Source organism: Dreissena polymorpha, chromosome 1 (assembly GCF_020536995.1).
Source record: "Dreissena polymorpha isolate Duluth1 chromosome 1, UMN_Dpol_1.0, whole genome shotgun sequence".
In the NCBI taxonomy this organism is placed as follows: Eukaryota; Metazoa; Mollusca; class Bivalvia; order Myida; family Dreissenidae; genus Dreissena; species Dreissena polymorpha.
The window spans coordinates 36,440,901-36,466,322 of NC_068355.1; the positions used below are offsets into that span (position 1 = coordinate 36,440,901).

General features: G+C 36.3%; 2 protein-coding genes across 2 annotated transcripts in view; both read left to right on the plus strand.

Moving 5' to 3' along the window:
- Window positions 1–25,422, plus strand: part of LOC127877004 (6-phosphofructo-2-kinase/fructose-2,6-bisphosphatase-like) — a 370,857-nt gene that overhangs the window by 127,815 nt on the left and 217,620 nt on the right. The window lies entirely within an intron of this gene.
- LOC127876987 (A disintegrin and metalloproteinase with thrombospondin motifs adt-1-like) lies at window positions 444–24,380 on the plus strand. The gene is made up of 16 exons (XM_052422557.1): window positions 444–614; window positions 1,095–1,274; window positions 1,513–1,683; window positions 3,219–3,389; window positions 4,881–5,054; window positions 5,663–5,833; window positions 6,261–6,431; window positions 7,828–7,977; window positions 8,330–8,595; window positions 8,935–9,085; window positions 16,891–17,037; window positions 17,968–18,114; window positions 22,758–22,928; window positions 23,227–23,373; window positions 23,563–23,733; window positions 24,181–24,380. The coding sequence occupies exons 2-16, from the start codon at window positions 1,160–1,162 to the stop codon at window positions 24,324–24,326; spliced, it is 2,469 nt and encodes an 822-aa protein (XP_052278517.1). The 5' UTR covers window positions 444–614; window positions 1,095–1,159; the 3' UTR covers window positions 24,327–24,380.

Sequence of the window (25,422 nt, forward strand, 5' to 3'; positions counted from 1 at the left end):
GGCGATTGGGTTGCATTGAATTAAAAAAATGATACAAACGCTGCACTGGATTAATTAATAACGGCTATTATTCTTATACGGCACATGGTTTTGAAATGTATTCATTCAGTACATGAATATATTGAAATTTAAGAACAAATGAATGAGGATATGCATACATGTTAACGAGTTAAATCGTCAACAAGGCTTAAATTCATTTGAACTTCAACCGAAAGTGAAAGGCATAAAAAAACGTGCGCTATGCCTATGAATTAGGCGTTTAGAGCAAACGTATATATGAACCATATAGATTTCTCCTATAACATAATTTAGCAGTAAGATAAAGTCATATGCGGGGTCGGTGCTTTTCGTAACTACTGTGACATGCTCCAATTACCTATACTACTTCCAACACATCGATCACCATACGACCGCACTACGCTACTGAACAATATTACATTTTGTAGTAAATGGCGAATGGGGTCAGTGGGCAGACTGGTCAGTTTGCAACTGCAACAGCACACAGACACGTGTCCGGAAGTGCGACAGTCCAGCACCGGTAGGGTCAGGTCAGCAGTGTCCAGGATCAACACGATATACTGTGAGCTGTTCAGACAAACCAACAACGTGCCCTGGTAAATAAAGTTATACATCTGTTTTAGGTGCCGTATAGATGTTTAGAGTTTTATTCACACCTTGCAAAACAAAAACAGTTTAAACGTAATTTTCAAAAAGCATGACGCTTATCTGTTATTAACACAACTATGGTAATTGCTAAAACAGTTTTGGATTTTGTTAAATATGTAAGTCTTATAAGGGTAGACAGGCACAATTCATTATATGGTATTGAGGCGACAAAGTATTTTAATAGTACCCGTCAGAAAGCAATATTTCCAAAGAATGATTTAGCTAGTGTGAGTTTCTAAACACATTTGTGTTCATCAAATGGTTATACAATTTACAGGGTTAATTGCAACATACGCATTTTAAAAATCTAAACATTCCATGAATCAAAATGAGGCAAATATTTCGTTTTTTAAAGTATTATTGTAAGTTTGATTGAATCGATGAATAAGGAGAATTCAATAGATTTATGACTGATGATTTACTTGCAGTGGATGGCCGTTGGGGAAGCTGGTATCCGTGGGTTGTATGCTCTACGACCTGTGGCGCTGGTGAAATGGTACGTGTAAGATCCTGCAACAACCCGCGCCCACAAAATGGGGGTCTGTACTGTGATAGTGACGAGAAGGGTGAAGATGAGCGAAAGGGGTGTCAAGGTCCACCATGTCAAAGTATGTGTTTTAGGCGTTTAATATTGTTCCATTAATTGATAAATAAGTATTATCTCGCATGTTCAACAACTGTATCTTAGTGAGATAGCTTAAAATGTTTTATGTTTTCCTTACGCGTAAAAAACTATACAATTTGCTCGACACATAGAACTCATACTTTGAAAATTTTAACACTGATATCAATAATACTCACATATGACGCCAAAAATACTTTATTACGATTTTTTTTCAAAATCAGTTGACGGAAGCTGGTCAGACTGGACAACATGGTCCGCGTGCAGTGTCACGTGTGGGAATGGTTCCCATTCCAGGAACAGGTCATGTGACCACCCTGCACCCGCCTACGGTGGAGTGAACTGTGCTAGCAGTGACAATGAAAATGGGATCTGCACAGAGAAACATTGTCCAAGTATATTAAACAAGCTTTATCATTCGTGAACAATACAGGGAATATCAATCTTTATACTGTATATTCTAGGAGAATTCCATATAATAATTTAATGCGTAGTGCAAAAAAGTGTCTTTTCTTAATCGTGCTTTAATAACGTTTCCGTGTAATTTAGTGGAAATATTAGGGTAAGTATTGTTATCGATCCCGAACGGTGTGATGTAGGCACATGCAATTAATATTTGGTGAGAATACTCAGTGAAAACCCCTGTAACGAATTTATCCTATTAATTACTATTCTTAATTAGCTGTACTGTATTGTTAAGATGCAATTAATGGAATTATTAATTAATTAATTATTGGAACCAGAATAGCTGGTTCAAGTCCCTGCCTTTATAACTAACTACGTGGTACACTCATTTTACAATTGTTAAAGCGCATTTTTTTATTATGACCCTAAACTTATTAACTTTTTTCAAAATATTCAAGAAAATGATACTACTTTAAATAATATAATACTTAAACAAAAAAACACCATTATACCAAATCTTGTAGGATTTTATGGTGATGGCAGAGAATGTATGTTGGTGCAAGGAACGGCAACTCTGCGTGGAGATTGCTGTATTTTATGACGACATTTTGTAACGTCATTAAACATTACATACATAGTTTGAAAAGTTACTGACTTAATATGTAGCAAATATTTGTTTACTTCCTTATCGTTTTGTAATATATCAGGTGAGGCAAAAAATTAAAAAATTTTAGGAGACATATTTATATCCAGCCTCATGTTTTGCAAAACGATGTGAAAGTGACCTGTGTTTTTTTCGACGTATCATACCTCTACGTCCCTATTTAAATAATAATTATAAATAAATAGTCGTCACAACTCTTCATTTAGACGGGAATGAAATTGTTGTATGATGTTGATATGCAAATATTGACGACATAATCAACTGAACTTTATGTTTGTTAAAATCTGTTGAAGCTGTTTTTGTTGATTTAACGTATACAAGTATGACTATATTTTGGTTTTAAATTGTTTGTTTTTTATAAATATCATTTATCTTTACCAAAACTAAAGACTTTATTCTTGATTTTGATAAATAAGTATTTTTTACGTCCATTGATATGATTAAATGACAATAAGTTTATTAAGCACATTTGTATCAAGTCGATATCAACGTAAAGGTGTGATACAGAAAAAACACGGTCAGCATGCGACCTAGCTTAGCCGATGAAAATCTATTATTATTTACGAGGTAAGATAACTTTATTTCCGCCTTCAAAAGTGTTTCAAAAATGAATTTTAGGGATACATTTTATAGCTGATTATTTCATTGTAATGGATAAAATACTTGGGATTTTTGTGGAAAACATGTTTGTGAAAATAATATCACTAGATAATAAAGAATTCGTATGAAATGGATTTTTTATTCATGATTATAATTTATAGTATATTATATTTATGAAATTAGTTTTTCGTTCGCTACTATTACATGACCCTACATAGCAAAAAGCATTCAGCAATTATATAATATTCTACACACTATCAGTCGACGGCAGCTGGTCCGGATGGAGCGTCTGGTCTGCCTGCGATGTGACCTGCGCTACCGGAACCAGACATAGAGTCCGAACTTGTGATAGTCCTGCTCCTAAATTTGGCGGAAAACCGTGCAATGAAACAGCGGATCAGTTCGAGACATGTCAGGAGAAAACTTGTCCTAGTATGATACTCCGATTTATAAATGACCAGTTCATATTATACTATATCATGTCATGTATGCATGAATAACTTTGTTTAACTAGATATTATATTTTTTGAAATACCTTGACACTATTTTATACGCTATAGCTGTATATAGATTGCGCTGATATGTCCTTTCTTCCGTCAAGCCGTCCGTCGATTGTTGTGCCACGCTTATCTCTCGTCTCGAAAGTGTTATATTTGGATTTTAGCATCGCATTATGGCCCTCTTTCAAGTGTGTACAAATCATGCCACTGTGATCTCAATTGCATAATATTATTTCTTGTTTTCCTTATATTTTTATACTGCAGCTTGAAATAAATCTTTTCTTTTAGGTGCAATGCCAAGAGATCTTGCAAGTTAGATCGTTTTGTGGTATTTTTTTTAATTATGCCACTGAAGTCAAACCTAGCCCCAAACCAGGTGACTCTTGTATTATACTTCAAATCTTTATTTCATCAGGGTTATGTTGTTCGCTGAAAATGACTTGTTTGCTTGTCCTTTTTAAATCGGGACATAGTATAAGAACATTCTTTGGTCTCGGACGGCGTCAAAAATTACGATTCAACTCTTAACTCTTGATAATGTCTGTGTGCATAATACCTTGGCAGAGATAAATAAAGAGTCAAATGGCTTGGAGCAGTTCTAAATTATGGGTTTTGAATTATAAAAATAAAATTGAATTGACAAAGCGGTATATCTCTGTCGGTCGGTCGATTCAAACGTTTGTTAGTTTCTCGGTTTCGACGCATTCAAGTTTTGTTGAGCAAACAGCTTTCACATTTCTAAAGCGATGTGATTTAAAATTAGCTTATGTTGTCTATAGTTATTGTAAATATGCAAGACACCTATTTCATGCCTAGTGATAAACACGGTCCTGAGTTAAATGCCCTTGACCTTAGCAAGTGTTATGTCAGAAGCATGACATGCACACTGTTTGTTGAGCGAACTTCTTTCCATTTCCTCAAGAGTTTGAACTCAAACTTGAGATATGTAATCACCATGAAGCATAAATGTGCAGAACAAATTTTTCAAGCGAGTCGATCTTTTTTCTGAGTTATGTGCCCTTGAACTTATCCACGGGAATGCCTGTCAATCATGTGTCAAAGCTGTTATTTCAGTCACATTTTTTGTCAATGCTTTCGTTAAAAGATCTGTTATAAATATATTCAGCAGTTATGTTCTTTCTCTGGAAAACACTGTCTACAGAATTACTAAATATTCAAGATACTTAAAGCTTGTTATCATTAAACTCTCCGCACCCTTCAAACAAAAAAGTAATTGAAGTTTACCAGTAATCACTCCAAATTTGTAACTACGTACTAAACTTATTTTTTTTTATCAAACTATCTTCCAGATACTTTTCTTACTTGTCTGCATTAGGTAATGACAATCACAATACTAATATGTTTACTGTATAATGGTATTCTGCGAATCAGCACATGCTCGCTTATATTCATACACACACAGTTGACGGTATGTGGGGGAGTTGGCAGTCCTGGACGTCGTGTTCCGTAACGTGTCTAAATGGTACCCGGTTTCGTACCCGCCCCTGTGACTCCCCGGCACCACATCATGGAGGCAGCTACTGTACAGGACAACAGAACGGCACTGAGACGTGTGTACCGCGTGGAAACTGCGATGGTACGAAAATACCTAGAATATACTCGTTAACTTAACAAGTCACATTTTCAGACCAATCATCATGAAACTTTGTCAAGCGATTTGTTCGTATTATATGTGGTCTAGGTCAAAAACTGGTTTCTTTACAAGGCTATATTGAGCTGAATTCACTGTCTTAAAGTCACATTTTTGTCAGTTCTTTATATCAGAATATTTGCTTTAATGATAGCTCAATTAAGTTAAAACATGGTTCCGGTATGTTTAAAAATACGCTTGCCAATTTGTTGCTTAAGTTTGACTTGTTATTGTGGCTAATGCAACCACTTAGGAAATTTTATGGTAGTAAGATATTGTAGCTGTTTTTGGTCATGGCAAATAGAAAAACATCAGACTTCATATGTTGACGTTATTACCATGCGTAAATAAAAAATGACCAATCTTCTGCGATGTTTGTTGGAGTGGCCTAGTACTTCTTTCGATCACAACACACTATATCACGTAATAAAGAAAGAACGACTCAAACAAGAAACAATTAGTGAATTTATTCTCTTCTAATTGTAGTTTAGTGGAGTGCAAAACCTGATTTTTTTATATGTCATTTCTAAGACATAGTTTATGTCATTATTCAGTTGATGGCGGTTGGACAGAGTGGGGCCGTTGGAGTGTATGTGATGTTTCGTGTGGAACCGGACACCACATCAGGTACAGACTATGTGAAAATCCGACGCCAGAAAACTTTGGCAAGTACTGTGAAGGACCTGAAAACGAAGTGGGCGAATGCTTCGACAAGCCTTGTCCAAGTGAGTGTCGTATTTTACTACACGAGTTCTGCAAAAACCTAGGTTATATCTTTCAGAAAATCGCCTCTGATTGCCTTTGATTTCAAGCAAGGTTCATCGTAGTCTGGCTCGTGAAACTAGTACTTCACTCACTAACATGTTTTGCTTGGTACAAACTCCTATAAAGACATACTGCATTAGCTGAGTTTTGGCATTAACTGTTTTCCGAATTGTGAAAAAAAAGTCGCCATACAATTGTTATAAACTATGATAACAGTATTAAAACATGTGTGATTTATGTACACTGCCTCTACATATATAAACATGGCTAGTACTTTATGTACTGTATACAGATGTTGTAGTTTTGCATTGAGCCTTGGTACGATATAGTTGACAAATTATCACTCAAATGTTATATTGACACGGTATCTTGTATCATTACCTACAGTTGACGGTGGGTTCGGTGCCTGGATGGCGTGGGGTTCGTGTTTTCCTTCCACTGGAAACGGACTTAAGACGCGCACACGTCTCTGTAACAACCCACAACCATTGTATGGAGGCCGAAATTGTCAGGGAAATTACACACAACAGCTCCAGTGTTGTGGCAGCGACTGTCCAGGTATTTGTTCTGCATTCAGATTGAATCGGATGTTAACTTTACACAGAACCATAAGAACGTGTGATTGTTGCATTTTAATAATTTATGATGAAGCAAAGTAATATAAACAAATATGTTGTTGATAATGTGAATGACACACGTCATACAAATATTCGATAAAAAATAAAAAAGATGTGTATCTTATTGCGCCTGAAAAAACAACACATGTATTATATTAACAATTATTTTAAAATCGGATTCAGTCGGTTTTCCGCATATTACTAGTATATCGTTGAAAGAAAAAAACTTTGTTCCGTTATTCAATACTCATGTTTATGTTTAGGCAATATATGTAAATATAATGGCATTTTGAAAATGGTTCTATTCCCATCACAAACCATGAATTGTTTTCCTTCAGTGCCATTCAAGTTAGACCATTTTTTTTGTTTTAAGTCAATACACACAAAATGTGTGTTTTGCGTCGCTTTTAACCTTGTATGTTGTATGTATGCTACCATTAACTAGAAACAAACAAGACCGTTATAACTGAAACAATCTTGTGTCCTTACAAACCTTAAGCGCACATGCCAATGATCAATATACACATGTTTACATGTATGGACGATTTAATGTATTTGTCTTAAACTTAATATAAGCGGTGTGGTTCTCCTCTAAAATGTGCTATTGTTTAAACTTTACTGTACGTTTTTCACTTATTCGAAAAAGTTTAACTACCTGAAAATGTACTACATTTTCTAAATACACGTTAATTAATGATTAAGTAATGAAATTGCCAGTCAAATAGACTTAAATATCCGTTGAAAGTGAAAATCAACTGACATATACAGAAAGCACACCATGGTGGTTGAGACAATTACTTATGATAAGTGAAAACCAATCAAAACTACGTTATCGTTTTAAATACAATTATCGAAAGAAACATGAATTTTATTATGTTTCACAATTTATTAAACAGTATTTTGTTCATCAATATTTTTAAAGATACTGATAAATGAACTATACATATATCAGAAAGTCTATCGCATAAATGTTTGTTGCTCTTTAAGTTTAAAAATTTAAGTCAACAGTTACTTGAAATGTTTGTTCAGTTACTGTTTAATGCCGAGGTTGAGTTGAATATTATTTTGATCAAGTTAAGATTTCTATTTGATACGATATTTTGTTTGAGTCGTCCTGAAAAATCGTTAGTAAGATACCCCTCGGCTCGGTTAAAAACTCATATTTGTGTTTGTTAATAAACATGTTACTTATTAATTTCAACTTATGTATTTAAAGACCTTAAACAGAAACAAATCTTTATTTTACCTTGCTACATTGTGTAACCCAATAGCGCGACTCGGTATAAATATAACATAAACGTATGTCATGAAACACAAATTGATGTTTTCTATCGTAGATCAAATCACTTGTACGTTCGATGCGCCGTTAAATTGTTCTTGGCATAACGTTGACTTGTTTGACAATATGGACTGGATTGTGTTCAATGGCTCGACGAACACTGACGACACGGGGCCTAGCTCGGATCATACGTTTGGTAACAGTACTGGTACGTTGATATTCCTTTGTATATTGTTAAATAGATGCGGATCGTTTTTATCCTTCATACAGATGTTTAATGAACTTGGTGTTTATCATTTTTCGAAATATGTGAAAATATGTGTTGGTGTTTTTTATTTTTAAAAATGATGTTTAAATAAGTATTGGTGTTTTAATCCTTCATAAAGATCTAATATAATGATGATATGTTTCATAGATCATATAGTTGTAAAATAGTTTTGATGTTTTTCGTCCTGCACTGTTTTATATGTTTCCCTGTTATGTAGACCTAAATAAATGCTAAAATAAATATGAATATTCAAAACAAAGAATTTGTTTAATTTTATCAGACATTGTTTTAGGCAGATACATATACCTCGAGTCCAGCGCCCCAAGCCAGGAATGTGACAAAGCCTGGTATCAGAGTGGCATCATACAGCCCGGTTTTAAAGCTCCTGTCTGTGTTCAATTCTGGTATCACATGTATGGTGCTGATATCGGTAGTCTCAACATTTATATGGCTACTGGTTCCGAGCTCCCAGGGAAATTGCTGTGGACTGTAAGTGGGAACCAAGGAGATGTCTGGAAGTCTGGACATGTACCTTTGAGCTATACTTCAAATATTTCGGTAAGATTTTATCATATTATATCACTACGAGTAAGACCTATTCACTGCACTTGATAAACAATTTTATTGATTTGAACTTGTTCCTTTCCGGTTTCGGCAGTCATTATTAAAATATGCGAAATGAAAGTGCCTAAGCAAGTTTTACATATTTGTTATGAGTCTTAAATGAAAGGCAGATCGTAAAAATGTGTTTTTTATAATTATATTTACATATATATTACTAGGATTATATGTGTTTGTTGCATGTATAAATGGTAAGATAACATATGTTTAAATCATCTAAATCATCTAATCATCTAAATCGTAACCCATTTAAGAAAAAGCCCAATAAATCATTAGATTATAGCAGAAGCTACTGTTGGGAACGGTTACCATGGCGATATTGGACTTGACGACCTGCTATTCACACAGTCGACATGCTCTCTGTACCCCAGCATGCCTAACACACAGTCGGCTGCTACATGTCCGACCACGACAACTAGCCCAGGACGTAAGTGGTTATCATAATATATGAAGTAAGTTGCCTCCACAATGTACCTATCGTGCTGATGAAAAAATTCGGGCTCGTGGAACATGTTGTCACTCATAACAAGTTGCATTTATTCTTTTTTTCCAATTGCTTGTCAATCTTTATGTGCAAACTGACGTGCACAATTAATTTGCGATGAGTTTAAAACATTTTCAATAGTAATTGTTACATGCAGAATATATATGTAACAAACAATGAATAAAATTAATGTATGCTGAATAAGCAATGAACAACACAATTAACCTCTGAGAATGTAAATATACATGAAATGTGAGAGAAAAACAATCCGTCCAGTTGCTACCGAGACTTGACTGCATCTAAGGTATCTTAAGTACACACCTTTCATTAAGAGAAGAGTTATGAAAGCATCCTATAATTTTTACACATTTGCATTGCAAACATAAACGAAAAACACTTTGTTATTATTGATTTATCAATGTAAAGAAATACCCGAATAAACGTAAGTCAATGATCATAACATAGTTTTTAATTCAAAATCTGTTATAGAAACTATGTTATTATTTACGTTAACCACATTGTAATGCGTTGTCCCTGAAAATAATTGTACAATATACAATAGGACATTAATAAAATATATTTTGTCGTTAAGTCTGGTATACGTAACATGCGACTTTTTCAAATGTAATAGTGTTTTTAACCATTTGTACTAAATATGAATTATTTATGTTTGTCCTATGAACACAAGTGCCTTAGCATAATATGATACTTATTATTATGTATTGTCCTTTATAGTAATGAAAAGGTCCTAGACCGGACGGGCCGAATAACACAATAGTGTAGAAATATAACTGTACATGTAAAACATATGGTGGAGAAGGGGTGGTGGCGGGTGTCGAAATTTATGACAATAATAAAGATGCAACTGCGTAGTAAGGATTCCAAAACAAGTATGGCCAGGATCGATTTCTATTGGTAGAAATAGCTCACGTGATCCTATAACCCGATATGACTGGACAATAAAAATAGAAACAATTTACGTTTTGGGTTACACACAAGTAATAAAAGACGAACAATGACATAAATCTTTTTATGTGTGCATAAAATGTTATTTATGTATTGTCCTTTATAGTAATGAAAAGGTCTTAGAGGTCATACGAGTCGTATGTCATAAAGGAAAGAACAAACACAATATGATTGATCGAAAATGGGCATTTATTGCAAAATGCCATAACGTAGATGAAAATATATCATGTTATTTCCTATACTGACATAATGGGCGGTACAAACACGCCTCAAAGGGGAGCCGTAAGGGGAACCCCGCCGCCCATGGAGTACGGGAGAAGATCGCAATACAAAATAAAGGGAGGTAACTGTTCCTGCACGGATACTAACGCAGCTTGTAAATATGGACAGACATAAATTGAAAGTAAGTCTGGAAAAGAATTACTACGCTACGTGTAATGTTATAAGTTGGAAAATAATAAGTCTGGCTTTAAACCATCACTCTGTGGGTTTACAAAAATTTAAAGCATATACGTGAACATAGAATTTCAATTTTAAATAAGATGAAAACTTGACATTGGCAAGGTCTAACATGGACGTACTTGCATTTATTGTAATACATCGAAAGGGAGATCATAGAATAATTGAACAAAACCGAGTGGAACAAACCCTATATACATGTATAAGAATTGCACAACATATTTTGGCATCTAACGAGTCAAAGTGTAAATAAAATAAAATAAAAAATGGACTAGCTGTGACAATGAATAAATCAACAAGCGGAGAAAATAAAGTTGAAAGTAAGTCAATAATATGTACACTGCACACAAACGTAAAAACAAACAAATATTCTAAACTATCATAGCAAGCAGTGATGTAATATGTTGATGAGGCTGTGTCCCGACTGTTGCCAATGACAGAGCAATATGCTAACAAAAATTGGTATGAAAAGCAAAAAACAACCTGCAGCCATAAACCGTCAGGTAGACAAAACAAAAACAGCATCACAAAGATTATCAAATAAAATTGTAAACGAAGCCAAAAGTCATGATGGCAAACACAAAATGGAGCTGTGACCTTATCCCGTCCGACAACAAAAGATATTTTCAACATATTTGTACATAAAAAACCTGTACAAGCAAAAATGGTGAATGATGTACCTGCAGCCTTAAACTGTCAGGTAAACAAAAAGTTACAGAAACACAATAATGGTAAAATATTAACATATAAACGCAATGTTAACAAAGAAAATGGAGCTGCGGCCTTAAACCGTCAGCAAACTAGATATATATACAACAAATATTTACAAAAAGTGCAAGCACCAGCAAAACTAAGTATGAATACCTGCAGCCTTAAACTGTCAGGTAACTGTAAGCAATGCTACAATTCTAGGCGTATATGCACTGGCATTTAGAGTAATACTAAAACTGGCTAAAGAAATACACGGTGTCTATTATGGTCAGTGTCTGACTTGTGGGGGGATTTAAACTGGTAATGTGTTGGCCCGTATGTACTTAAGGTATGCGTTGGACTTCCAACGTCCTAACTGCTGAATCTGAGAGGCTGGCATGTTTTGGGGATGGGCGTGCGTAGCCCCGAAAATACGGAAAGAGTGGGAGGTATAAAGGTGCGGGCTTAATTGCGAAGCAACAACACAGGTTCTAAGATTTGACCTGAAGAAAGTGGCTGTGACAGGCTCCCCGTTAGCAAATTCGAAAAGGGGTTTTGTATCGGAGGGACACATCCGTATGTATTTAAATAATGCGCGGACTGGGTATAGCTGTTTGTTGGATTGACTGGCTAGAGGAATTGAGGTACATTGACCCTTGGAATGTTTGTAATTACGGATTGTAACGACTGCCGATGAGAGTTTGGAATCGGTGTACAAAAAAGTAAGGTCCTGGCGAGAAATAGTATTTTGATGACCATTATGTGAAAGTGACAATTCCCCAACCCGGAAAAGACCAAAAATGCCATGAGAAACATTGCCTTCAACAGGACTCGATGGTAGTGGTCTTTTGTGTTTGACCGAAGGACAAACAGTAAAGTGCGAATATTGGCAATAGTGAAAGGCAGACGTTTATCTGCGGTTGACGTGCGGCGTAAACTGTACAACAACTTTTTGATCGCGAAGGATTTTGTGGGGTTTGCCAAATTGTACAATTTATGAATGTAACCCAAAGCCGAAACATATGTGGAAATAGTGTTGGCCTGGAAACTCAAATTGTGACAGAAAGCAATAAATTGGGCTAAACGATCAGTGGTAATAGGCAGGTAGTTTGACAAAGGATAATGAGTAGAATGAAAACGTTGATATTGGAGGAAAGCATTTTTGTAACTGGCTTTTGTGGAGGGAGCCAGGGATTTGTCCAATAATTTGTACACTGTTTGATTCAAATTATAAAATGGTGCTCTGGGATGGGTGTTGGCAGCAGGTCCATGTGGGGAGCCATTGCTTTGAATTCAGAGATCTGTAAACGAGAAAGGAGATCCGGTAACAAATTGTACTTCCCGGGGATATGTTGGGCATGTAACAGGATATTGTATTTCATACTGGCTAGGACTACGCGGCGTACCAGAGACATAATAACTGGTACACGGCATGACTGTTTATTTATTATATGTACTACTGCCTCATTGTCCGTGTGCAAAACGATGCACCCATTGCGAAGTTGGTGACCCCAGATTTCCAGAGCAAGAGAAATGGGAAATAACTCTTTAAAGGTAATGTCATAACCTAACCAAGTTTGAGGCCATGTACCGGAAAACCAGTGTGACTTAAATGTGGCTCCGAAACCTAAGGTTCCGGATGCGTCCGTGTGAAGATGTAAAGTGTCGGAAGTGAGCCAGCGTTGTTCAGAAAGTAATTGTTTTCCATTGAAGTGTTCAAGAAACAATTGCCAAGCTCGCAGGTCCCTGCGGCTCTCTTTACGCGACTTCACAAATGAACTTAAAAGGGTTCTAGCTTTAATTAACTTATCTAGAGGGAGTCGCGCTTCCATAAGTATTGAGTCCAATTCAAGACCCATAAATGAAATTGTGGAAGTAACCGTGACTGTTTTTTCATGTTTGATGGGAACCCCAATGTGCGCACAGAAATTTAAGAAATTGTCCAGACTAGACTGACAAATATGAGAATTCTTTGGACCCATAAATAAAAAATCGTCAAGAATGTGAACAATATGGGGGATGTTCAAATGTGAAACAGCGATAAATAGCAAAGCGGAACTGAAACGTTCAAAAAAGCACACGAACATGAAGCTCCCATAGGGAGACAAGTATCGTAATAGTAGCTGTTCTGAAATTGAATGCCGAGTAAATGGTGGTCAGAGTGGTGAATTGGAATTAACCTGAAAGCCGAATCAATGTCGGTTTTGCTGAAAAGAGTACCCGGGCCAATACTCAACAAGAGGGTAACGGCGTCGTCGAATGAGCAATGGAAACAGAAGAGAGATCTGGTTCGATAAAATCATTTATGAACTGGCCCGGAGGATGGCTAAGATGGTGAATTAATCTTAACTGTCCAGGAGATTTTTAGGCACAATTCCAATTGGAATGACACGGAAATTATCTAAGGGAGGGACAGGAAAAGGACCCTGAATCCGACCAGCGTCGAGTTCATCTAGAAGTTTGCAATGTTCAATTTCAGGGTGTTCTTTGCATGATTTAAGATTTGGGGCCGAAAAAGGAACCCGTGGACCCAAATAACCAAGTTTAAAACCGTAGGTGAAACCATCAATCAAATAATTGGCCCAGTGGTAACCTGACAAGTAAGGGGCAAGAATGGCAATTTGAACTGGGGTAACAACGGGTGTTTTATCTGACCGGTTTAGAGGGTCTAGGAGTGGAGACGGCTTTAGCAGCGTGTTCTTTGGAAGGGAATGAGCATTCGTATGCTGGATGGGACCCTCTGCAATAACCACAGGTGTGGGGGTTGGTGCAAGAGGGGGTGTGGCAGAGGGAACGTTTGTTGTAGTTGAAACAGGTGTTCTCAAGGTATTTTTTGTAGGACGAAGATTGTCTGTAAGGGGCTCGTGTGGGGTTTCTTTGAGGGCGAAAGGAAGGGCTTGAGTGTTGGGTGGGAAAGGATGTACAGGCCATTTACCAGAATTCCGTGTGAAGACGGTCCCACGGAACGGGAATGGATCCCCTTAAAAGGCGAAATTGAGTATCGTAGAAGATGAAGGCTGAGCCTGGACGACGGCTGGAGATGTCACGGACAATCTCCGTGTATTTCAGTATAGCCTGAGTTTCAGAGGGGAACTTAAAAGTATATACTGCCATAAATCTGATCATGGCGGTTGTCCACTGTTCAATAGTTGTTATTTTCCGCAGGTTGGACTTTGGAGTTATGGAAACTTGCGAGTTACTGTCCAACTGTAACGTATATTGATTGGCCTGTGTGGACAGTGTTGAAGGGAGCAGAGCTGCCATATCAACAAATGTGTTGCGCCAAATGTCTTTACAGATGGACTTTTTCACCAGACTCAAAATTGGGGTACTTATTGGCTTTGCATAGAGTTGACCAGTACCTGGTAGTATGTCCCTAGCATGTGTATGTAGTGCCTGGGAAAAGCTGAAACCCTGGTCTTCATCGGAAGAACTCGAGGAGTCAATGTCGAAAGAGGGCATGGCTGTGTGGAGCCCGACGTTTGGGTCCAATGGCAAGGGTAATTGACGATTAGTCGTAGCAGTTGGAAAGAGAATGTCCGACTGGACCTGTGATGGGTAGGGGGTGGAGGAGCCTGTGGCTGCTGGAGCACATGTCAGGCTGTCGGGCACAGCGAGTATAGGAACATCCCTGGGTTGGTCCGCTGCCGATTCCATTGTCGGCCCTGCTGGTGTAGAATTTTTAGGTTGTTTGCCAGAGGATGTCGTCCCCTTGCAACATAAGCAGGTTGTAGACGTGGCCGTCTTTTTGCGCTGCCTTGTTCGCTTCATCTGGAATAAGGTGTAATATTGAATAACAAATATGGTAACTATAACATCAATATCAGCCTGAACGGTATAACTAAAATCAGGCATAATATTGGAAAATATAAATATGGCCTGAACGGTATGACTAAAATCAGGCATAAACATAGTTCTAACGTAGAGAACTATAACAGCCATATCAGCCTGAACGGTATAACTAAAATCAGGCATGATATGGGAAAATAAAAATATGGCCTGAACGGTATGACTAAAATCAGGCATAAACATAGTTCTTACATAGAGAACTAGAACATCAATATCCGCCTGAACGGAATAACTAAAATCAGGCATAATATTGGAAAATATAAAGCATAGCCTGAACTGAATAATGAAAATCAGGCACAGACATATTTCTTACGAAGAGAACGATAATATCAATATCAGTCAGAACTGAATAACTCAGGCGTAGTATTAAAGGACGGCCTTAATAAAATCAATATCATGTGGAAATGATAGCTAAAACCGTCATAATATAACGAAAAATTGTGTCCAGTTTGGATTGATAACTTTAAGTGACAAACATATGACACTGATTATATATATCTGGTCTGAACCTACTAAAACAGACCGACTTAATTTGAAAAAACCTGAAATGTTATCAGGCAAAATATGATAACTAATCAGATCGATTGTTTCAGGGCAGCGACAACTGCGGCCCGTATGTTGTTGAAAAATCTATGCTGGCCACGAGGTGAAAGGTGACAACCGTCATCCGCAAAGTTAGTACGTATACATTCTGGTGACCAAAACCCCTTCAAACGCAACAGGTATGCTCGGCCATGGGGCGAAGAATTCAGCCAGTCGATGAGAAGACTGTTCAAATCATCGACCCTGTTGTTGAACCAATGAATGTCAACTGGATAACGAGTGTGGCAAGTAGGGGAATGTCTGTGCAGTGTTTGCAGCACGATAACTTGAGGTATCCCATGAACAAAAAGTAAGGTGTCCACGAAATCACGTATTGCCGAAGCTACAGAGATTGGCGATTGATTTGGGTTGTAGATATCATTGGTTCCCACAACCAAGATCACAATGTCTGGAACAAAATCCAAGATGTCTTGTAATTTATCCACTGTGGCGCCTGGAAAACCCGAGTATTGTATCATCGGACTGCCGGTTAGGCCCAAATCGTAACGAAGTGACGGATCCTGACGAATGAAATTCTTCAACCTCTTCACGAACGAGTGTCCAAAGATATAAACTTTCTTTGAGATGGGCGCCGCCATCTTGGATCACGTCGCGGGAGTCAGAGCTAAATCACGCAAGATTTAGTCGTGCACACAAACGAAACAAAGGAAACTAGATGTTTGTCCCTTAAACACGTTTAAAACACAAATAATGTAGATCACCGTGTAAAGAAATGTAATCCTTTAAAAACACCACATAAGACTGTGTCACATGGTGTAAAAATAAACGTTAATATTACCGCTGAAGAGCGAATTTGTCGAAATTTAAGACAATAATAAAGATGCAACTGCGTAGTAAGGATTCCAAAACAAGTATGGCCAGGATCGATTTTTATTGGTAGAAAGAGCTCACGTGATCCTATAACCCGATATGATTGGACATTAAAAATAGAAACAATACGTTTTGGGTTACACACAAGTAATAAAAGACGAACAATGACATACAACTTTTTATGTGTGCATAAAATGTTATAAATATTTTGTGGAAATAGCAATGGTAAATGAGTGCTTTTGTAATAAAACTATGAAGTAGTATATTATTTTGTAAAGCGTAACTGTTTCTGTTTTAGACGACCCCAAGCGCACGTTTCAACAAAATTATAGAACGGCATAATTAATGAAAGAATTGTTTGTTTGGTACAGATTGGTCTTCCTGGTTTAATGGCCAGTGTTCTGTGACATGCGGGAACGGAACTCTTACACGAATGCGTCACTGCTCCTCGGGTCACTCCGAAGATTGTGCAGGAACCAGTAGCGAAGTAATAGGCTGCCAAAAACCTCCATGTGGAGGTATTATTATTCTCTACATTATTGATATGTATTGAACACTAATATTGTTATTTATGTTAATTAACTTTCTAGCTCAACTGAGCAAAAGTGATATATTGTGGTGCGTTGCTGTCCGACGTCTGTAATGGGTCGTGTTTGGAGTGGCGTGTGAACAACAATCGGCCAGGCCCCAATCGAACATGGTTTATTTAAAGCGTAACTCGCATCACAAATCAACTTGAATGGATTTTGTCTTAAATGACAATGTTCAGAGATGTAATATTTGGAATGAAACGTTATATAATCAACTCCTAATTTTGATCATGCCTCTGGAGTCCAATTGACATCGCCCTCAAAAGTTAATATTGACTAAAATTGTAAAATATATATTTATTTAAACTAATCTTTCAAACCTCAACAAAAATGGCTGAAATAATGCCTTACCTAAAAACGCCTAAGGGGTAATACTTTCAATGCACACACTTTATTAGCAAATGTATACGTTACCAATCTTATTTGACCACCAAGGTTGTTCAAATAATTTCCTTGACTGCCTACGCACTATGTGTCTAACACTGACTGTATTCATTATGGGCAAATTTATAGAAAATATCTGAAATCACTTAGGTTAGACGAGTTATATTTGGTGTTTACAACTAAGAGGTCGAAAACAAAGTTTTTTAAATAAATTTTTCTAGGATAAAAAAACCCTTTTCAAGTGGATTTCTTCTCTTAAACATCTAGGCTCAGATTTTTACGGTTTGAATGTAACATCAAACAGTGGTCCTGTATTAAAGTAATTCAAATTATGACACAGGGGTTAAAACTTGACAATGCAGATATGGTTTAATTGCTTTCGAAGCAAAATGACTTCATACATCTAGTATCATGTCTGGTTAGCTGTAATGTCATCTTAGTCCTCTTATTCCAATTACTTTTTAAACGATACAGCCTGGTCTGCGTGGTTCAGTGGCCAGTGTTCTGTGACATGTGGGAACGGAACCCTTACACGCATGCGCCACTGCTCCACGGGTCACTCTGAGGATTGTGTTGGAAACAGCAGAGAAGTGATTGTCTGTCAGAAAACTCCGTGCAAAGGTAAACAGCTATCTGGTGTGCATGATATTTAATCCGATTGCACAGATTACATTATATAAATATTACATGTCTGACAGGGTGACAGTAAATTTGTCAACTTGAGGAAATACTGTCAACCGAGGCGAAGCCAAGTTTGACAGTATTTTTCCGAAAGTTTACAAATTTACTGTCGCCCTGTCAGACATGTAATATTTATTTTATTATACCGAACAAACTATTCAAACATGAACAATTTATATGAACCAGGAACAATTTTAATATTCAATAATTGTATTTAATTTCAGCAATAAACAACCATTAATATGTTGAATGGTTCCGATTTTCGGGCCGAGCAAAATGAACTTCGCTTTATTTGGCACAGACCTAGTAATCGATTTATCCCATCAATTTTCTTAGTCCTATATCATTTCTTAAAAAATATAATACCGAACCAGCTATCCGTATATTATTTTCATCACTTGATTACGCAATTTATTATGCAACGACAGCGCATTTACGTTGGAGACGCTGACATGATATTTTAAAGTGTTATCGGATATCCATCCGATAACAGTTTTAAGCTCCGCCCATCAATATCCGTTTTAAAACTCCGCCCATATTTGGTTTAATCAATTTTTTTTTTCGCGTTCCATGTTTTAGCCCCGCCCATTCTGAGAACTACTTTTTTGTAGGCGTGGTATGTCGCTTCTTTTGTTTAAATGGAGACAAACAGCGATTCATTTTTTATTCAGAAGTGTGAACATTAATAAACAAGAAGTTGTTTTTTTTTAAACAAAACTAACACTTTGTTAAGTATATATCTATAGGGAAATATAAATTAAATGAACATTTATTAATGGAAAAAAATTAAACAAATACAAATGTGCACCACTACCATTCATTGGCTGCAGATGAACACAATTTAAAACAGTAATGATAAACATTTAACGTAACACAAATATACTTAACACGTTTTAAATAAAAAATGACAGATTTGATCAATTTAAAGAAGAATTTATGACAAATATTCACTAAACATCTCGTCTAAGATTATATAAAAAAATAACTAATACTTTACAAATGCTTTCCTTTTTCTGTGTCATTCTTATAAAAAGCAAGACAAACAGGTGAATAGCATACACAATGAATTAACATTGACAAAGTAAAATAATTAATACTTGATTGAGATGCTTTGCTAATGCCTGCCATGCCTAATAATACATGACAAGAATCCTTTAGAAAAAAAAAACATCATCAAACATTCATTGCATAACTGCTTTAATAATAAAAATCCAGATATATAATTTGTATTAAAATTTAAACTTTATAAATATAGTGACAAAGAGATTTTAAACATGTTCAGATAAAACAATAACATAAATACTCTCAAAAATAAATTTGTCGACAAAAAGTATTACCTTTCCGACAAATTAATTAGATGGGTTGATGTGAAGCTGTGCCGGGATGCAGTTGGGGGGGGGGGGAATATCTCGAGTTGGTTGAGAGGCAGAGAAAGAATCAGACCAGTGCAACTGACGAGGGTAGAACTGTGCCGCCAAGAATTTTGGTAGATATCATCACCCATGGAATGTGTGGTCGCAACTTTCTGCCATTAAAAGAAAAACATTTCATATTATAATAAAATAAAACAAATCCAACAGGAGATAACATTTCAAAATAGAGTGTTTTAATAACATTTTATGGCACAACTTGAACAAATTACAACTTTAATAGACACAATATTATTTATACAAAATGAAAATGTATCAACTCCACTTTATATAAAAATAATTAAGCATTTCATTTAACTTAAAATATTTTTATTATGGACTCGGGGCTGTTTTTGCTTAATAAGGGAATAGGTGTTTTCCTAATTTGAGAAATTTGCGACTCAAATTTTCACAATTTAAAGAAGTTCGCGACTCAAATTTTCACAATTTAAAAAAAGTTTGCAACTCATTTTTTCAAAATGTTGATCTGTGGGCGACACAATTTTGAACAGTTTTCGACACATATTTTCAAAAAGTTGCACAGCGTGCAACTCTTTTGTTCACAGTTTTCAACAGTGAAATTTTTTATGAACAGTGCGTGACTCAATTTGTTCACAAATTTGAACAGTGTGCAACTCATTCTTAAAATTGTGTACAGTGCGCGACTCATTTTTCCACCGTGTTGAATGAACAGTGCGCAACTCATTTTTTTCCAAATTTTGAACAGTGCGCGACTCATTTTTACAAATTTTGAACAGTGCGCAACTCATGTGTCTTTACAATTTGAATAGTTTGTGACTTATTTTTTGTAATTTTGAATAATCGGTGCCCCACTAATTTGTCCCCCATTTTTTAACAGTGCGCAAATGATTGTTCCAAATTTTGTATAGCGCGTGACATGATTTTTTCACAATTTTGAAAAGTGCGCAACTCATTTTTCCACAATTTTGAATGAACAGTGCATGACTTATTTTTTTCCAAAAAATTGAACAGTGAGCAACTTATTTTACAAATTTTGTTCAGCGCGTGACTCATTATTTCAAAATTTAATTTATGAAAAGTGTGGGACTCATTTTTCCACAATTTTGAAATCAGAATGAACAGTGGGCAACTAATGTTTCCTTCAATTTTGAACAGTGCGCGACTCATTTTTTCAATTTTTGGTACAGTGCGTGTCTCATTTTTTCACAATTTCGAACAGTGCGCAACTCATTTTTCCACAATTTTGAATAAACAGTTCGCGACAGTAGAACAACTGGCACTGATCATTGGTTCATCAGCATGAGAATGGGTGTAAAAAAATGGCACAAATAATGAAACATGTGTGTTTAGGCGTGTATACATAACAATGAAACTTACCAACCACTCGGCCAGGAAACATATGGTGCAGAAGCTGCGGGATTCAGCATGCTCTCCCACTGATATTATGCAGATCAGTGGTCAGACTGGCAGTCAACTTATGTTGGGATTTCCCAATTGTAAAGAAATTAACCTCAGCAATCTCCAAACACAAACATATGTTCATTTATTGTACAGCTGGTAACGTCGCTGAATATTGCACAAAAGCAGCTTCATTATGAAGTTCCAGCGACTCGAAATACACAAGTACTCGCGTTCCCCACCCACTTTGACTTCGCACGTGAAGGCCTGTTTTTTGGGGAAAACTGTTAACATCTCACAACTAAACGTATACTACGGAGATGCACAAGATGAAAAATAAATCACTCTTATCACTTCCAAATTGCGCACTACGTTAAAATCCCGTTCCATTTGATTATTGTATTTATTGTTTGAAATTATCACTCTACACATTCGCTTTAAAAATAGCGGTTGGTGTGTACTCTTGGAAGTACATGTCGAATGTGTTATTGTAAAAAAATATTGGTATTGTTTTTTTAGTGCAGAAGTTGTTCTTTTAAGTTACGATTTCTCGCTTCAATTTTTGTATTATGTGCGTTTAAATTTGATTGTTTGTTGCTTACTTGCGAACTATTTTTTATGTGTAAATATATATGCATAGACGCTAGCGGATGTAATCAGGTTGCTACTAATTTGCATATTTACTACCGTATCTACATCAATGAATTTAGAGGTTGTTTGTTTTTGTTTGTTTTGTGAATATTTTCTTATTTACTTTAAAATGTGGCATAATAAATAGAATATATGGTTGGCGACTTTTGATATCATGTGATATAAGACTCGTCCGATATGGCGTGTGAAAAGGCTCGGCAAGCCTCGCCTTTTCCTACGCCATATCAGACTCGTCTTATATCACATGATATCAAAAGTCACCAACCATATATTCTCTATTTATGACGTACTCGTGTGACGTCATTTCGGTGGCGAAACATTTGGGGACAACAATATGGACGTGGTGTTTTTTTTTACAATAAAATATTTGTTTAAAGCATCGAACGAATCCAAAACGTATTTCGGATTGAGTGTTTGTCATGCATAACACCTTAAGAACAGACACTGGAAGTGTATATCGTTGTAATTTTATTGTTATTTGCATTAAATTAAAGTTGCCATTGAGGTAAGCGTGTCGTTTATACTAAATTGAATTTTTTATGAGTCATGTCAAAGCTTAAATAATGGCATTAATCTATTTTACAGCACAGTTTCAGCTGCAATCGATATTTAATTATCCAAATACAACGGAAAGGCAAAACTGCGTACTGCGCATGCGCGAATGGGGCAGTATAAGTTTCGAACATTCCGCACTTGATTGCTAAGGCAGCGGGATACAGTATTTTTTTGTCAGTAAATTTTTTCCCGCTGGTAGCACGTGATTACTATGGCAGCGGGATACATTATATTTGGGAGTAAATTTATTCCCGCTGGGTCTGACAGTATTTCATGATGGCCTATGGGAGTTTAGCATTGTGAATAAAAGTGAGGTGTAATAAATGTAAATGTCACAAATGAAATCCGTTACTTACAGTCAACACTCTCTTTTTTTAATTGAAAAATGCATGCTAAACTATCAACAAGCATTTCAATTACAAAATCTTTGGGTATATATTGCATTATTTACTAAAAAACCTTTGGTTTTAAATTGTGGTTCGGTTTATCAAATCAAAAATTGATGTATGCATTCTTAGATCGTATCAACGTTCATACATACAGGCAACCATAAGACGCAAATGAGTTTCAAAAGGTTTTGTTTTTCAGTGGACGGTGTCTGGTCTTCGTGGTCACTGTGGTCACAGTGTGACGTCACGTGTGAAGATGGTCACATATATCGAACAAGGATGTGTAGCAATCCAGCTCCCGCGTTTGGAGGTCTGAACTGCTCAGGAGCGAGTCAAGAAGCCAACACATGCAGGCTTGCAAGATGCCCAGGTTTTTAGAATAATGTCAAATTGCCATGAATATCAGATTTATGCCACGTTTAAACTTTATTTCACAAAAATAATTCCAATATTGAAAAGAACACATTTTTTCTTCTATGTATTCGCAACAATTCAAAATGTATGAGATAGGTACGAACAAAAAGTTAGCAAATACATATCCGTTCAATGTTTATGATGTAATTGAACTTTTGTTGCTATTTGATATAATTGTAAACCCTATATCTACGATATGTCCATACATGTCAATGCTAGCAAGATTCTGATCAATGCATGTATGTCTGGAACAGATTGGTCACCCTGGTTCAACGGCAAGTGTTCAGTGACATGTGGAAACGGAACTGAAATCCGTGTACGTAACTGCTCCACGGGTCACAAAGAGGATTGTGCAGGCAATAGCAGCGAAGTGGTGGGCTGTCAAATGGCACCATGCGAAGGTACGCATTTCAGCTGATCAATGGCGAGGATTGTCTTTATATATCCCTATATTTGTTCATTTTTTGGCCAGAAGTAATCAAAGGATATAGAATAACATTGAAATTATCCAACATTATGTTTAAACTTGTAATGGGTTATAAAATGAAGTTTTGATAGACAAGCGTTAATACTTTTGCACATTCTGAAAGTCAATGGTTCCTGGTCTTCGTGGTCAACATGGTCGCAATGTGACGTCACATGTGAAGACGGTCACATACAACGAACAAGGACGTGTACCAATCCAGCTCCCGCCTTCGGAGGCCTGAACTGTTCTGGAGAGAGTCTGGAAACAAGCGCGTGCAAGCTTGCACAATGTCCAAGTACGACTCATAATACAATTATTGGAACTGATCAAGAAAGTGGCACTAGGGTCTAGTAAAGAATTTAACCACTAAACATTATTCTGGTCGGTATAATACAATAGGGAATATTAGTAGTATACTATTCAATTTATTGTATACCACATTTCTTAAAAAACAACACTAAAGAAATTCTGCTGAAAACAACGATTACTTTTTAAATAGTAACATTAACATACAATGAATATACATCATTTGTTGCGAACATTCGTGCATGCTGTCATACATCATCTTATGTTTTCGCTTATTTTCTATCCTCGATATTGCAAAGTTATACATTGATAAAACAGGAAATTAATTTAAGTATATGTGTTTAGGTATCTTTCAGAAAATCTTTCGCAATTTTATTAATTATTAAACCAGACATGTATGTATGTGCTTGTTAATTAAAAACGTTTAAATGATCAGGTTGGAGCGAGTGGTTCCTCGGCGACTGCTCGGTGACGTGTGGTGACGGCACCCTGTCGCGTATGAGGATGTGTTCTTCCGGGCACGACGAAGACTGTCCGGGGTCTGCCTTTGACACCGTGTCTTGCTCGCAGGCGCCCTGTTGACGATGTTGGACTCACCGCAACAACTTACGAAGGCTTAATGCGCCTAAATGTTCCGATTGGAATTGTATTACTGAGAAAAATATAAATAAAAACATTAGTATTGCCATGCCCTCTTCGTTATTGCAAGAGTAAAGTATACAATCCGTCATTTCATCCGTAAGTCGGTTTCTATTAACAGTTAAGAGACATTTGAGTGGTCCTGGACCAAAAGTGATCACACTCGTCCGATCTGTTGCTCTAGATGGCCAACGTGGCTATGATGAATATATCTAACAACACCATATCTCCTGCTTTACTGCTACATTCATTTTGAAATAAGTTTAACATACTATTCTGTCATCTTCTAAAATTGAAAGAAAAAACATGGTCACTAGCTTAAGCATTGGTTTATTTGCTGTATATTTTACAGATAAGCCCGGAATCAACATAGGATTGTATTGCTGAGCTCAAGTTTTCGTTTATGTCTGCGACAATATGTGCCAGTTATCTTTTATCGAATTTCAATACCAATTGAACAGAGATTTCTTTGTACATGGTACTTTTCTATTGACAAACAATAAATATGGTCATACGATTGTTATCTTACGTGTCAATCTCCGCAAAAACACTCATCTCATTTTTATAAAACATTGTTTATTGTAGAATGGTATAAAATGGCCACCAATTCATGGTGTTATTTTGCTTTTTTATGGCGATACTGAACAATTTTGGGATAGATTTTGTTGGAAATCACTGACTACAAACAAATGCAAAAACCTTTGTGGAATGATGATATACAACAGTTTATTGAATGGTACCTCTCTTGTAAAATACATAGCTACCATGGGGTTTAGAAGGCGATGATTTGAAGCACTATTTCCAATTAAAACGTGATTGAATGTATGGCAAAAGGGTTATGGCTTTGCTTAAAAAACACTACGCAGCCATGTTTATATTTTTCTGTAATAGAAACAACTAATGCAAAGTCGTAAAAAATAATATTTGGCATTTATATATATCATTACTTATTTTACAAATATAACATAGTAGTCTTAACTTTAATTTAGTAAATACAAGTGTGTCCGCAAAATTGCATGTATTTTTGTGAATTAAAAAT

Excerpts from the sequence above, each read along its gene's own strand:
- LOC127876987 (XM_052422557.1), top strand. The coding sequence starts at position 1,160 with ATGGTACGTGTAAGATCCTGCAACAACCCGCGCCCACAAAATGGGGGT. Across the intron at positions 5,834-6,260 it reads CTTCGACAAGCCTTGTCCAA|TTGACGGTGGGTTCGGTGCC; the intron begins GTGAGTGTCGTA and ends CATTACCTACAG. Across the intron at positions 8,596-8,934 it reads GCTATACTTCAAATATTTCG|ATTATAGCAGAAGCTACTGT; the intron begins GTAAGATTTTAT and ends ATAAATCATTAG.